This window comes from Lepisma saccharinum, chromosome 1 (genome assembly GCF_977018435.1).
Source record: "Lepisma saccharinum chromosome 1, izLepSacc3.1, whole genome shotgun sequence".
Lineage (NCBI taxonomy): Eukaryota > Metazoa > Arthropoda > Insecta > Zygentoma > Lepismatidae > Lepisma > Lepisma saccharinum.
Window position 1 is genome coordinate 178,945,138 of NC_139229.1, and position 15,084 is coordinate 178,960,221.

General features: G+C 37.8%; 1 protein-coding gene across 1 annotated transcript; it reads left to right on the forward strand.

Annotated features, from left to right (window-relative positions):
* Window positions 1-280: 280 nt before the first annotated feature.
* On the forward strand, window positions 281-14,507 carry LOC145987393 (uncharacterized). Its single transcript, XM_083121894.1, has 11 exons — window positions 281-599; window positions 1,370-1,608; window positions 2,957-3,146; window positions 5,007-5,200; window positions 6,087-6,212; window positions 7,541-7,734; window positions 8,455-8,596; window positions 9,762-9,951; window positions 12,202-12,344; window positions 13,874-13,982; window positions 14,485-14,507. The coding sequence occupies exons 1-11, from the start codon at window positions 281-283 to the stop codon at window positions 14,505-14,507; spliced, it is 1,869 nt and encodes a 622-aa protein (XP_082978020.1).
* Window positions 14,508-15,084: the final 577 nt, after the last annotated feature.

Below are 15,084 nucleotides of genomic sequence, written 5' to 3' on the forward strand. Positions count from 1 at the left end.
TATATAAAAATTACTGAAATACCAAAATAACTAAGGACCAAGTTCTATATCAAAATGTGAAGTTTGGAAATCCCAAATGATGTAAAAATAAAATACGGGAATTCCAAATTACCTGTTTTCGGAAGTCGTGAACTAGAAATGGGGGGGGGGGGATTGCATTAATTGTCAAGACAGAGTCGAGTTTATCAAGATGGAGATAATATTGCATAGGAACTGAACTGATCGCGAAAAACAGAGGCGACATTGAAAATGTTTTTCTCAATGCAAATTATCATGCTTAATGTCGCTGTCCACAGCCCAGAGGACCCGCTTTTACGATTACTTCTCAGTCATTTCTGCACCAATTCGTCTTCAGACGATGGATACCGGCTGGAAAGTGCTTCTGCTTATCTTGGAGGTTTTCTGCAATGGTGCTTCTTCATCCCCTAACACCGCCACCACAAATGGACTATCGTCGATTACTTACCCAAGTGAATTGTTGTCTTCCGTATTTTCGCCTTTCGCTCCAACGTCGGAAAGAGTTAACAATTCCAAATGTCGGCTGCAGAGCAGGTTCTACATGGAAGAGTTGCATGGAAACGCACAATGGGCTGTTGAAAGTGAGTACAAATCGACGGCAAATTGTCCATAATGGATAAATATTTTTGTTCTTCCTTCTACGTACATCCTTTGTGTTTTTAACAAATGCGATTTACTTATCTTCGAGCAGAGGTAGGATTCTACTTCTACTTGTTCGCCAGAGATATAGTGGTTTGTTTTAAGTCCACATATAGGCTAAGCGGGACTGAACATACAGTTTAAAGTGGACTTAAAATAAAAATTCAAATTCTACTTGGCGGTTTTGTTTCAACTCTCCAATGTCACACTGCGGAAAACTCGGAGATTTAATGTGGTAATGGACAATTTGCACATCATCTTCATCGTTTATAAACACACACACACACACCCACACACATACACATTTTGAGGATAAACTATATCGAAGATATATTATTAATTTCTATTTCATACATTTGACTAGAAAATTGTGGGAAAATCATTTAAGTCATAGAGATTGTCCTATCTATCGAATTCTTGATATTTACAAAATATTAATAAACGATGCAATACGATTCACTTGCCGCGCACAAACTTTTTCCAAGCGATTTGTTGCATCGAGAGTAGCAAACAACATTCACGTTTTTATTCGAGCCAAGTAGATGTAAAATCATATGAAAATAGAATTATATATTTCCCTTATAGTTTCATTAGTAACATAAAACTAAAGAATACCCTAATAATCAATATTTTTCAGGATATTGTCAACATTTTGCAAAATACAATAAAATAAGTGTGCATTTCATGTCGCTTTCTTTTAAAAACCTTGCAGTGAAAGAGGCTTCAACGTTGACAGCAGGCTACTACAACATCTGGGGCTCTATCGATGGAGGAAACTTTGATCAGTGTCTGGAAATTCAGCAAGTGTTTGGCAACCACACGCTCTCCGGCAAGCACTGCCTTGCAACATTAAATTTTTCCATTCCTTCAGATTTCGAAGGAACGTCTGAGTTTTTAGATTACGCATTGCATCGATACGGAGTGCAAGCCGTCGTGGATAAATATGACAAGGTTAGTAGTATATAATATATATTGGTTTATATTACTTTACTGAATATAGAGTTTTAGGCAAGTTCTTTTCCATATCAGAATATATTTCAGAGTCTCACTACTAGCTGATATATTTAGAGAATTGGTGTATTAGAACCGTCAACAAACCATGAGATATGTACCTGTTACTACGTTTGAATTACACAACTTTTGGATCATCCTAACCTGCAGGGTGTGATTCACGGGAACAGGATTGTCACACTGTGTTGCTTGATTTGGTTTATTTTATCTTGCTTTTCTACCACTTTTGGATAATCGCAGTGATGAAGATGAGTGATGATGGGATGAAGTTGATGAAGGGACAGTAACAAAGAACACCCATATCCAGGTCGGGATTCGAACCTAGGAGTACAAGACTGTGCGTGTATTGTGTGTGTGTGTGTGTGTGTGTGTGTGTGTGTGTGTGTGTGTGTTGGTTCTATAACCACTGTTAAATTTGGCGCACAAGAAGTAACTATTAAAGAATGCAATTGCAATTAATTAAAAAAAGATCAATTTAGATCAAGTGTGGAAATGTGAACGCCCTAGAAAGATAATTGTGTGAAACGATATTTTTTATTATTTTTTATTAGTGATTTTTAATATTAGTAACAAAAATAATGTGTCATTATCTTTCTTCAAAGAGAGAAAAATTCCCGTTGAAATACAATGCATTTCCTGATTAAAGTGCACCTGAATGAAGGGCATCTCCCGCCCCCCCACTCTTCAAAGCAAAATTGTTAATAGCCTGCTCTCTATAGAACAAAGGTATAAGTCTATCGACTTCCCGCCAAAGCTTGCTGCACCCATGCTGACTGTAGATTGATGGATTTTACTTCGCCTTTTTTGCACCTTTGACTAATCGCGACGATGAGGATGAGTCATGATATCATAAAATTGTTGAAGGGACACTCACAAGGAACATCCATGCCTAGGTCTGGATTCGAACCCGGGAGTCTTGGCGTCGCAGCGCTCTGTGCTAGCCACTCCACCATGAGATTAGGCCACTGTTGAAAGGGTCAATGATTCTGCAGGGCTTTCTCCCCTAACTGGCGATGTGCGGCTCAAAATAGAATACGTGTGTAACATGAAATGTTTGTTTGTAGCTGTGTTTGTTCTGATGCTAGTAGGTTGAAGGATTTCGGCATGGTCGAACTTTACGTTCGGGTGCGAGAGGGATACAGTGGTGCATGTTCAAAAGCAAATGGAAGAGCAGCGGTGGAAATTTTCAGATTAGGGTGGTGGTAGATCATTTCTCCAAGGGTTTGCAAATTACTTATGCAGGATCCTTTGAGGATAGAAAAAAAACATTGCCGTCTCTTGTTTCCAGCGATCTGATCGGGGTGATTCAACCTATCGATACGGCGATCGAAAAGTCTTCTGGTCTTTTTGCGTCCCTTCCGCTTGCAGCGCCCTGGACCTTCAGGTGGCCGTGGAGGAGAAGCTGCGAGATACCTTTGGTCCCCTGGGCGTTCTCACGGGCGTTCAAATAGACGAGTCCTACTGTTCAACCAGGCTTGGTAGGAAAATGGGAGCAGCAGAGTGCATTGCAATGTAAGTATAAAACAATATTTAAAAGAGATTATTATAATAATTACGCTTCCATAAACATTTCCTGCCCTGGATCCAAACCTGTACCGAAGGAGGCCGATGTGGTTGCAGTCCCTCCCCCGAAATGCATCAGAGAAAGAAAAAAAATCTTAAGCAAAAATGGGGAGGATATGGAAATGAATGCGTCAGGAAAAATACAAAATTAGTATCTAAAATATTTGCTACAACAAAAATTTCGACAAATAAATCATTCAACTAATATATTGCTGTAAAGTCATTTTTTTTTACTAATTAGCCTATATCAGCCGATTTGAAATGTATTATTAACTTTGAATGCAAATTTCTTGTGCGAGTTATTAGTTCTACCACAGATAAACGTACTTGAATATTATAGTTTATAATACGTTTACCTGTCTACACTACCACAGTTAAGAAGCAAATTTAGCTAAGGGACTAGGCATATATGACTTACGATCATTTGCCAGTGATGTCCCCAAAGGAAGCAGAAAGCAACCCCCCCCCCCTTTGACAGTAAAACTTTTAATTTAACTTGATTAAATGTGTATCTAAGTTCTAACACGTTAGGTGATGGTTTTTCTTTACAGTTGCTGTCTCATCTTGTATGGATTTCTACTAATTTTCGCAGCCTGGCACGAAAGGGTTCCTGATTCGCAGCTGAAAAATCCAAGGGGTTTGTATTTAGACTGAACATTTCTACATTAATGATAGTGTTCTGTAGGGTTTTTAAAATTTTTAAAGTTTTTACAAATCCCAGTCTTGTGTGTAGTTTTGCTGAAAATAAAGTGTACGTAATGTGTATAACTGCTCTCCAGTGTTAAGCCTTTGAAGATTGAAGACATTTAGTTTTAATTATTAATTTTTGTTCTTCTTTTCATTCGAATTGTAGGACTTTGGATGAAAATAATCGTGATCATGGATGTCCGGAAGGGGGTCAAGGGGGGCCACGCTCATCCTGGAAAGTGAAAGTCACACAAAAATTATGTATTTCACATATATAATTTCATTTCAGCCAAAGAAATATATGTTAATTTGTGCGAGGGCGTTGCAGGAACACGATAACTTCAAACTTAAGCAGTGTTTCTCGAGGGAACAACACTATTATGGGGGAAAATGTGCCTCGTTTTCACCCCCTGCGGACTTCCATGGTGGTGATTTGTGTTTGAAACATCGAAAATATAAAGGACACTGTGACAATGGCGCTTGTAGAGATCCGTAGGTGAATCATTGGCAGTTGCTTCGGGAATTCCGTAAGAGAGGATCTTACTCAAAGTGCGAAACGGGAGGTTGAGTCATGTTTTGTGCTTAGTAGTCAGCGCTATAATTTACCATCCTGTCGTGTGTCCGATATTATTTTCTCTTTTTTTTAGGAAATTCAACAAAAAAGAAATACAATTTTCCTACTTTCTATCTGAGAAAGGATTTTTTAAATTAGATATTTTGACATTATATCTCCACCACTGACCCAGAAGTCTGGATATGTGATAATATTGTAAACGTACACGTGTAATACCGAATGCTGAGGAAACACATTCCACCTTTCAAAATTTATTTTTATGCTACTAGCCGCTTGAAGTTATTTCGTGTTAATATAAGACCGATATTGTTGTTCGTTGTGCAATCAAGCCTCTCTCTTCCTCTCTCCGTTCTTTTACATCGCCTTGGCACCTTTTAGGCTAATCGATGATGATGATGAATGATGATTGATGAAAAGAATGATGGGACATGCACGCCCATACCTTACTCGATTTTGAAGTTAAATAAAGACATTCTATCGTTCACGTAATTAAGAGAAAATGGTTCTCTTCTAGGCAAATGGCACCGAATTCTGTCGTCATTTTCTGTTCGCAAACACTGGAGAAATCTTACGTGTGCTGCTACCACCAGTCGGAGCATGGAGTGCCTGAGTGGGCTTCGTGTCCTAAGTATGTTCGCTGTGTCCTACGTTCACCAGCCGATATTCCTCATAATGGTTCCGGTGATCAATCACATAGAAAACTTGAAAGTAAGTAAAAACAATGTTTCCAATAGACAAGGGTAATTTAATTTTTTTTCTTATTTTAGGTGGACATCTTTCTTGTCATTTCTGCAATTGTCGAAATATCACCGAGTGAGGCGAGATTACAGATTATGTAGTTTCTGCGTAGGCAGCGCAGAAGTAGTCATTATAGTTCTAGAAAGATATTTTCTACAATGAAACAAAATCGAGTAACGACTGAGAACAAAAGGGTGTAATAGAAAAGCTCTATCTCAAAAGAATCTCGTGATGTTGATTGTATTCCCTGTCCGCTGTGAGAACGAAGTCAATGTAAGCAAATGCACATAGTAGATTCTGAGAAATCTTATTGGTTGTTCAAATACCAGTAGCCGCTTGGCAGGAATCTTGCATGTGTTAGACACATCACTCAGAGTTGAAGTTGTGGGAAACTTATCTTCTGAGCTTTACAGCTACGACGAATGTATTCATGGGCAAAATAACACCAACACATAGGAAAGGAACTATTTCTCAGAAGTCACATGGTTTTGTTTATATTAAATTGATTCTTGAATGGAGAATAGTCCCACTTGTCTCTTTATCCTGCAAAACTAATTGTAGCTTCCTGTGTGCACTGGAATGAGGAAACATTTGCTTTCGAATGTACAATCACCATTCACCTATTACATGCCTGGTCTAAAATTGTGTAGGATGTAGTTCTAATTAGAACAGGGATTACAAGCATATGAGAAATTTGATCTTGATCTTCATAGTAGAAAACTAGAACAAGGTGAGAATCATAGTAACTTCTCTTCTACTGCGTGATTTTGACTATACTCTTTCCTAACCTTTGATATTATTCTCGTAGTTGCAAATTTGAAGCATACTTGTATATTTATTCTTCACTTTCTTTCAGGCGTATCACAGTTTTGCTTACATACTGATTGCCAACTTCTTCCTGTATTCCCCTGACACGTTTCTTGTCATCAGTGGGTTGCTGGTTAGTTTCAGTTTCATCAAAGAAATGGCGGAGAAAGGAACAGTGAGTTTGTGGAGATTGTACCTAAATCGATATTTGCGGTAAGCACAAATCATTCTCAGTATAGTTGAAATGTAATTCCAGTAGTTTGGCCTCTCATCGATTTCATCATCATCGTCACGATTAGTATAGCTAAATACGTTGAAAAAATTAACGCAGATAATCAGAATATAAATACAGAACATTGTCTTAGTTTTGCATTTGTTTGTGAGCTGCTATGTTGAACTTTCGATTCTGAATGGAACATAGTTGTTTCAAAACGTAGGCAATGTTCATTGCTTTTGTGTATTGTAGCTATCTGATACAACTTGGGGCTTTAATGTGTATTTCTGTCGTGGTATAGGTTAACCCCGCTTCTTGTTGCTGTGCTGCTTATGCTGTCCGTTCTTTCTGGCTTTCTTCCACGAGGACCGTACGGTCTGCATATCCTGAACGACTCAACATCTGACTGTACGCAAAATTGGTGGAAATTTCTGCTGTACGTTAGGAATTACGATTACAGCAACGGCTTCACGAAGGTAAAAAAAACTACTATTATGCCCTTAAGGATAATATTAAAAATTATATATATTATATCAACTTGTCCCAATGCATGATTTTTTAATGTTACTATTAATTTTATGATACTTGGGGCTGCACGGACATTCTACACAGATTTCAAGCATACAATATGCTTATTTCTTGTGAGGACATCTTCGAAGTTTTATCCTAGATGCTCTTTCTAGATTTTCCGTTGTGCTTTTCTGCCTCGCAGTTACTTTCAAGTCCATTACATATTGAGATGACTTAATGTAGTAGCTTGTAATTAAATCAATTTTAACTTTACAGATACTATATTTGCTGACCTTTGATGGGAGAAAAAAATGTTGAATAATATAAAGAATTTGATCAGCTTCTACGTTGCTCGATTGTCTGAAATTAGATTTCGAAATATTTATCGTACAGTTTATTCTATTACTGCTATAATCGCATACATTTATTTTTGTATAAAATGCCAATTTTGAGTCCTACGTTAAACACGAAGATTGTCATGTCACGTCTTCGAATTGTTCGTGATCACCAATGTAGAAAAGGCCTCCCCGATGGCGTAGTGGTAATGTCGTCGCCTTGTAATCAAGGAGTCCCGGGTTCGATACCCAGTGGAGGCACATAGTGGTTCGGATCTCACTTTAAACTGGAGGTCCAGTCCCGATTAGCCTTACTGTGTATAAAGTGGACTTAAAACAAGAATTCAATCAATGTAGAAACTCGCTACTGCACATGTTTTGCATGTGTCTTCGCCCATTTTGCAGTGTAGTAGTTATTTATTCCCCAATCCCTGTGTGTTTCAGTGCCTACCTCACTCGTGGACTCTTGGAGCAGACATGCAGCTCTTCTTGTTGTCTCCTTTGGTGCTCTATCTTTTGTCGAAGAGACCGACGTTAGGGTTCTGCTCACTGGCTGCGATTGTGGCTCTCTCTGTCGGAGTTACTTTCCAAGTGGCCTACTCGAAGAGGTTGCCCCCAATTCCCTTTGTGATAATGAGGTGAGGATAAATGTTTTATATGTTTATAATATTTGGTATTAAATGGTATCTACATAACATGTACAGAAACGGAAAGCGTTCGAAAGTAAATGTGTAGGAAACATTAGTGAGAGAAACGCGACTTAGTAAAGATTTTGAGTTTGAGCTACACGTATCTCATGTTTATACGTTTATCCAGATATATAATTAAATTGCGCTCTTCTTAATTCAAGGATCAATTCTTTCTTTATATTTACTACAGTGACGCCGCCAGAGGGTTGGTAGGGAGCGGATACACTCCTGTCGACACGTCCCTCCCCCCCCCCCCCAACCCCAGCATGCAAAAAAAACATAAATAAGTGCTCTTTAATTCAAATCTCTATTTTGTATGGCATTTAGATGTGTTCTGAATTATGTTACTGCCTCCAAGAAAATATTCTCCCCTCCCCCCTACCTTCTCACTAGGCTTATTTATGGAACCGTCACTCATTTGCTAGATAAACACATTATTCTTGATGGGATTTGTTTGAAATGATGAACCTATGAACTGTGAAATAGCATGAAAAGCAAAACGGTCGTGTTTCACCTTTTCCTATAGCTGATGTAGATTCATAGCGGTTCATAACCATAAAATTCATCACACAATACATGCATTCCGTGAAAATTATCTAGTGTGTAGCCGCTAGATTCTGTTACAGCGTTTCCTTGTTTATTCTTCTCATATTTTATCTTTGATTGCAGTGAAGAGACGCTGGACGCCTTTGCGAATAACCTCTACTGCCAGACATATACCAGAGGCGGACCGTACATTGTAGGACTTGTTCTTGGTTACGTTCTCTATCTCAACAGACAAAAGCCATTACAGTTGTCAAAGGTGCGTTACGTAAGTATATTACGTAAATACAACATGAACGCATGGTCGTGCAAGCATGTTTGCGTGTTAATATAATATTGTATTGAGTAATAAAATGATACAGGGGTACACAGGTGCGGTTTAATATATCCCTCTAAAAACTCTGGTTCAAAAGGTATGCATTATGTAACTTAGCTGCTGAGGAAAGTAATGTATGAGCATGAGCAGAAATTGACTAGGAAGAAATACCCTTGTACTCGCTCTTTCAGTGCTTTAAGTTAGTTACCAGATAATCGACACTCACTCTCTCTCTCTCACACACACACACTCTACAATTAATTCTATGTTTATGTTCTCGTAAGATCCACCGACGATAAAATGATTTAGAAAGCAACATGGCATTCGTAGCCCATCTTATAATTGCACTCCATTTCATAATTAATTTCTTTATTATCCTATTTATTAAAATTGCCCATAGAAATAAAAACAGAACTTCACTGCAAGGCAAGAAATACAAATGAACTAACCTTTCATATTTCTCAAAGGTGCTAATGTGCAAACAAGAACTACCTGAAAACTCTTCTAAGATATAAATTCATGAACGGATTAAACAATGACATTGACTTTTACATATTGTTTCACTTCTTTTTTAAAAAAATCTTCCTATGACCCTGATTAGACATTGTCAATTGTCTCTCTATTCTAGTAGTATATTCTCTCTTCATCAGGTGAACCAATACTTTTTTTTCATCCTTATAGTAGGGTTGACGCACAAGTGCGTCACGTGAAACCCAACCACAGGATTGTATACGATCAATCCTTGCGTGTACCTTTACATGTAAATTCGGAAACCCGTAGATGTTCGTAGGCATTCACAACCGTGGTATGAAAATTCCAATTTGTTCCCATGCACTGTTCCATGCACATTCATGAATGCACGTTCAAGATCTCACATGTGAAGGCCTTACATTTAATGTATTTATTTATTTAGCAAAAAATGCCAAATACAGCGTTAGCTATTTTACATTGAAATGTTTAACAGTAGAAAAAGAACAACAAAGAGTACTGATATAAACAAAAATTATATCCGAAAAAGAGCCTAACACAGTTTCGTACAACAGTCTTCTAAAGCGTACCAACTTTGCGAGAGAGAGATATGTATTTGGGTACTTATGTAGAGTGTTTTCTGTTCCAGGTGGTTACAATTTCTGGATGGATCCTGTCCATTACTGCATGCATATACGTTGCAGCTTTCGTAGCCTTTTACATCCTTCCGGACACTAAGCACGATGCTCTCGCAATGGGCCTCTACATTGCGTTCAACAGAATTCTCTGGTCCCTTGCCATGGCGTGGGTGATTTTCGTCTGTGTGTCTGGATGTGGTGGTAAGTGCAGTGGTTAAATGTATCTTAGTGATGCAAAGTGCGACTTAACGGGAGGATGCCAGGGACTTTCCCTTCCAATAGCTCCAAGTTCACCTGGCAACAGATAAATTTTCATCACTGCCAGAGATTATTCTGTCTCCCTTAATTAGCGCACTGAAAATAACACTGGTGTTATAGCGACACAGACAGTGGAGCCATGAGGTCCACACCACATTTTGGTCAAGGTTTAACCTCAGTGATGTTAAAATGGTGCTAATTACAACAATTTGTCTGTGGTATACACCACCAAGGTTAAACGTTGACACTTTTTTTTTCTTAGTGCAGTCACAAACGACTCCATGAAGGGACAGGACAGGACAGGAGTAATCGTGGCGGTTTTGCTTTTTTGTTCAAGTTTCGGCAACATTAGTTGCCCTGCCTTCTAGTTTTATTATTTGTGGTCTTTTTTATTCCTGTCTTGGTTTGCTTCGTTTTTGGTATTTTCTACTTTGGCCCTACTATCGTGCTAATAGGGCATTTAACATTGTATTACATTGCAGGAGTTATACTAGAATTAGGATAAGTGGCTAGACCTGATCAGTTATTTCTATTACATATATTTGCTTTTGTATTTCTTCTGCTATTGTCCTAAATGATTTACTCAATTTATTTGTTGTATATTGACCTGATATTGCGACGGCCACCGTCCGAATACTGTCTAGCTAAGACGCTGGGTGATTTATGTTACATTAAGCCTGTTGCGGTATGTATTATCTTATGTGACTTTCTGCTTTGTATATTTGTTAATTTTAAGTTTATCTAGTCTTGGCATTTTATAAATCCGCCTTCTAGGATCCCTTTGACCGATGTTGTTGATGGTTGGGTTGATATGATGTGGCAGTTTCGCCCAGAACCTTATCCTTTCGCATTGCATGTAGTCGTACAACGTTTCTTGGTCCATTATTTCGCAGATTTACGTGTTGGGGACAAATCGATCGGCACCAGATATTATTCTTAGCGCATTATTTTGTACACTTTGTAGTGTTCTTTGCTATTGAGGTGCGCTATGCTGCCAGACCATGCTTGCAAAAGTCAGCATTGTTCTGATTAGCTTGGACAACTGTCCAAGACGCGTGCTTCCCTTATATGCTAACTTTTTGATGTGTTCCTTGCGTCCTTTTAAACGCAATGTGTTCCCATTGCTGACACCAAAATAGCTATTGCGAAATCGACAATATTTATCCGCCTTATTGTTGTGTCAATGATCAATATTTTAAGTATTCATTGTTTCGAAAAAAAGTAATCTACAGCATTCCAGTGGCGGTGCCAGACTTTCTGATGTGGCTGGGACACTGGAGAGCTGTCAAAAATTTAGGTACTATATGTAAGTTTAGTTTAATGTGTTTCGACATTCACATCAAAAGAAGGTTTCCATTATATTGCACCATTACATTTTCATTTTACTTTTATCGTGAAATTTTTTCCTGTTTCATTTTGCAAGGTGGATCAGCCTGACTTTTGGTGGGCCATGACCCTGATCTCTGCCCCACCCTTGTCACCGCCATGTTCGCCATTTTAACATCATTCCTCTTATAAGAAGCAGATAAACTGTTCATGGCAATTCTTATGTAAATTAGCAACACCAAAGTTAATTCAATCCAGAGATTTCCCCTAAAAACAGTTGAATTAGTTGTGGAAAAAAGAATAGTTGTTACCAAATATGACAACTCGTCACAATATTATATATCAACAGTGGAATAGTTAACACATGAGAATTCTATTTGCATGATTTCAATGTTTTTATAGTTGTAAATAACAATATGCATACTTCTCCCCTCAAAGAGAGCGAATTTCATTATCCACCTAAATCCAGCAATGAGTAGCATCTCCCCTTAAGCATAAATTGAAGTTCGAACACTGTATTGATATGTACTTATTCAGAAAATAAGTTCGCGTAGGTCTGTTTTAAAGTGTGTTATAGTGGTCTACAGATATTCGACACAAATGTATTATGGTTATAATCTATTTACCATAAAGCATAAAATACTAGACGATATAGTTACTACCACTGTCAAGCAATTGTCAGACTGGGATATGTCGAATATGTATATTATGTAACAAAAGTATTTAGATTGCAGCTATTTTAATGTGTAGAACGCCGCAGTAACAATCAACCTTGATAACAATGGTGTGCGTCGAAATGACAATTGGCCTGTCATAGCCATAACTACAACACTATCAAATTTATTTCTCATATCTTTCCGTTTCCAGGCACTTTAAATGCATTTCTTTCGTGGAGAGGATTTGCCCTGCTCGGTCGTCTTTCCTATCCTTTCTACCTGCTGAACTTCGTAGTTATGAAGCTACGCTTGCAACACATTCGCACCCCTCAGCACGTCAGCGAATTGGGATTGGTGAGTAGCTTACAAGATAACATGGTGATGAATGTATTGTCTGTTTGGGTGATCAGGCATTTATTGCGAAGTGGATTTTATGTTTGTCAATTCAGGCAACCCCCCTCGCCAGTTGTGTCGCCAAAGAATTTTAGTTTGTTGGGTTCAATGGTGGGCCGAGCTTCTGTGGCCATAGTTTGTAAGTTTCACACTCATGCCTTTATATTCTTCTCCGTTTATCTCTTCCTATCACTTTGTTTCTTCCTTTTTATTCTGTTTTTCTTATCTCCTCCTTTCATGTCTCTTTCTATCCTATTCACTTTCGCTCTTTTTAATCTCTACCATACCTCTTTTCTTTATAATCCTCTCCTGCTTGCTCTCTTCCTCTATCTTTTTCTATTTCTCTCTCTTTTTCCTCTTTCTCTGTTTTTATATTTCTCTCTAGAACTTCTTTTCTCCCTGTGCGTGTGATTCCCTGCTATAAATGATCTTAAAAATTTCTCATGTAGATGCGCTCGAAGATGAGCTAAGCTTATTTTAAGATTGTTTAGAACCTACTCTTGTATCCCACCCTCCCACCCTTCTCTCCCACACATTATGCAAATTCACTTTATATTGTCTCTACGGCAATGACAATTCCATCAGTGCCTAATGTGCTCGTGGAGAAGGAAGACTCGTCTCGTCTCTGTCTTGTCTCGACATACGAGACCGAGATGGCCCGGTAGAAATCGAGACGAGACGGAACTTGGTGTCGAAGGCACAACGGTCTCATTCGAGATTTGGTAAACTGTAATGTACGGCTACTTGAAAACCAAAATTACTTCACTATTCAAACATATCAATGGAAAAACTACCAGATTATTATTTATAGATATGTCGGAATTGTAAACTTAATCCATTAATGTCAACTGTGAATATGTCAGCATGGTTGTATAAATTTAAGATAAACAAGTTTATCGAAAACACATTAGTATATATTGAGACGAGACCGAGAATTGTCCTTCTAGACGGAGACGAGAATACTGCTTATATAAATCGAGACACGACTGAGAACGAGACAGATTTCTTCACACACGACACACTTCAGAAGTCTTGTCTCATCTCGATACCATCCATACTATAGATGCTTTCTTCGAAGACAAATACCTGCGCATGTCTTGTTACTAGACATCATCGTCCTTCTCTTCATACTCTTTCTACTGGTACCTCACTTGCTCATTACTGAGCATATGTAGCTTTAGAATGTTTCAAAATGCTTGTTTTTCAATGTTTTTTTAAAATATATTTTAACTTGCCTCTTATGTATTACAGTTTCATATATGCTGCCTAAGGAATCGACAAAAAGTGTCAAAATGATGTGGCGTAATATTGAACGGATAGGGAGATAGTAATTGCAGAAACCCCAGTGGACAAATAATTCCAAATCCTTCAACAGCATTATTATCTCGAAGTGGTTGCTTTCAAGAATGGATAATTTTCACTTGCCATAACTATATTTTTAAATTGCATTGTCATTTATTTGTTAGAGTAATTGATGTATCTTATTTCAGACAGAAACCTTCGTTCTTAATGCAGTGTATACACTGATTGTGGCGACGTTATTTCACATCACAGTGGAAGCTCCATTCATCGACTTAGCTCATCATATTACAAAGAAAGGTAATATTAAACAAAGCAGTGTTTAGGCTTACTTTTATTATGTATTGTATATAATATATTATATTATATATTTAATTACCATTATGTGTGTGTGTACATTGTGTTTCCCTATATGTACAGGCAGGACAAACAATACATTCTGGATACTGTTACACTACATACTTCAGTATACAGTGTAACAATATGCAGAATTACATTTTAGTGATTCATTCATTTCATTTGAAACTCAACATCTGGCATGTCAATGAAATGCTGCTTGATTTACGCGTTATTTTGATTTGACTGATTGATTTAATGTTTTAAGTTCACTTTATGCACAGTAAGGCTAATCGGGACTGGACCTACAGTTTAAAGTGGAATCCGAACCACTATGTGCCTCCACCAGATATCGAACCCGGGACCCCTTGGTTACAAGGCAACGACGGCGTTATTTTGAATTTGAAAACCAAGAATGCATAACATCAGGAAGAAAACTGAAATATGTTTTAATATTTCTTTTCAGATAAAAAGAAGAAAGAAGAATGAGAATTGTGTAATGTCTTCAATCTGGGAGAGTTTGTTCAGTCCAAGGAATATTTCGGGTTTAACCGGAATGTAAGGTTACTCGAGGTTAGTGTTCTACTAGGAGACTTTTCTGTAGAAGAGCACGTCTCTTCACCTGGCACTTGCGGCGGCTTTTTGAGCCATTACTCTCGTTATTCTGTTTCAAGTTCTGCAAGAAACAAAAACGTTACATTCTAATTAGTTTTGTGGAAATTTAAGCATATGTTAGCTTTGATCCCATTACTAATTACAACATTACTAAATTACGGTTCTGGAGAATTCTATGTGATAAACCATTGCTAAGAACTGATTCTGTACGATTGTATTTAATAAATGAAAGAGTATAACATACAGGCATTTGAATAGAATAATAATTATGCATATTTTCTTACCTACCATTGTCCCTCCTACATAAAATAACGCTGCGAAATGTTTGAATATTTTCACTGAAATGACACTTATTCCAAATATGCGCTTATTTAGTACGTTTTACATGTAAAATGTTTCTGCAACTGTTAGATAGGCCTACATTCTGATTGGGGCGCCGCGGAAATATCTT

Excerpts from the sequence above, each read along its gene's own strand:
- LOC145987393 (XM_083121894.1), top strand. The coding sequence starts at position 281 with ATGTCGCTGTCCACAGCCCAGAGGACCCGCTTTTACGATTACTTCTCA. Across the intron at positions 6,213-7,540 it reads AAATGGCGGAGAAAGGAACA|TGCCTACCTCACTCGTGGAC; the intron begins GTGAGTTTGTGG and ends TGTGTGTTTCAG. Across the intron at positions 7,735-8,454 it reads ATTCCCTTTGTGATAATGAG|TGAAGAGACGCTGGACGCCT; the intron begins GTGAGGATAAAT and ends CTTTGATTGCAG.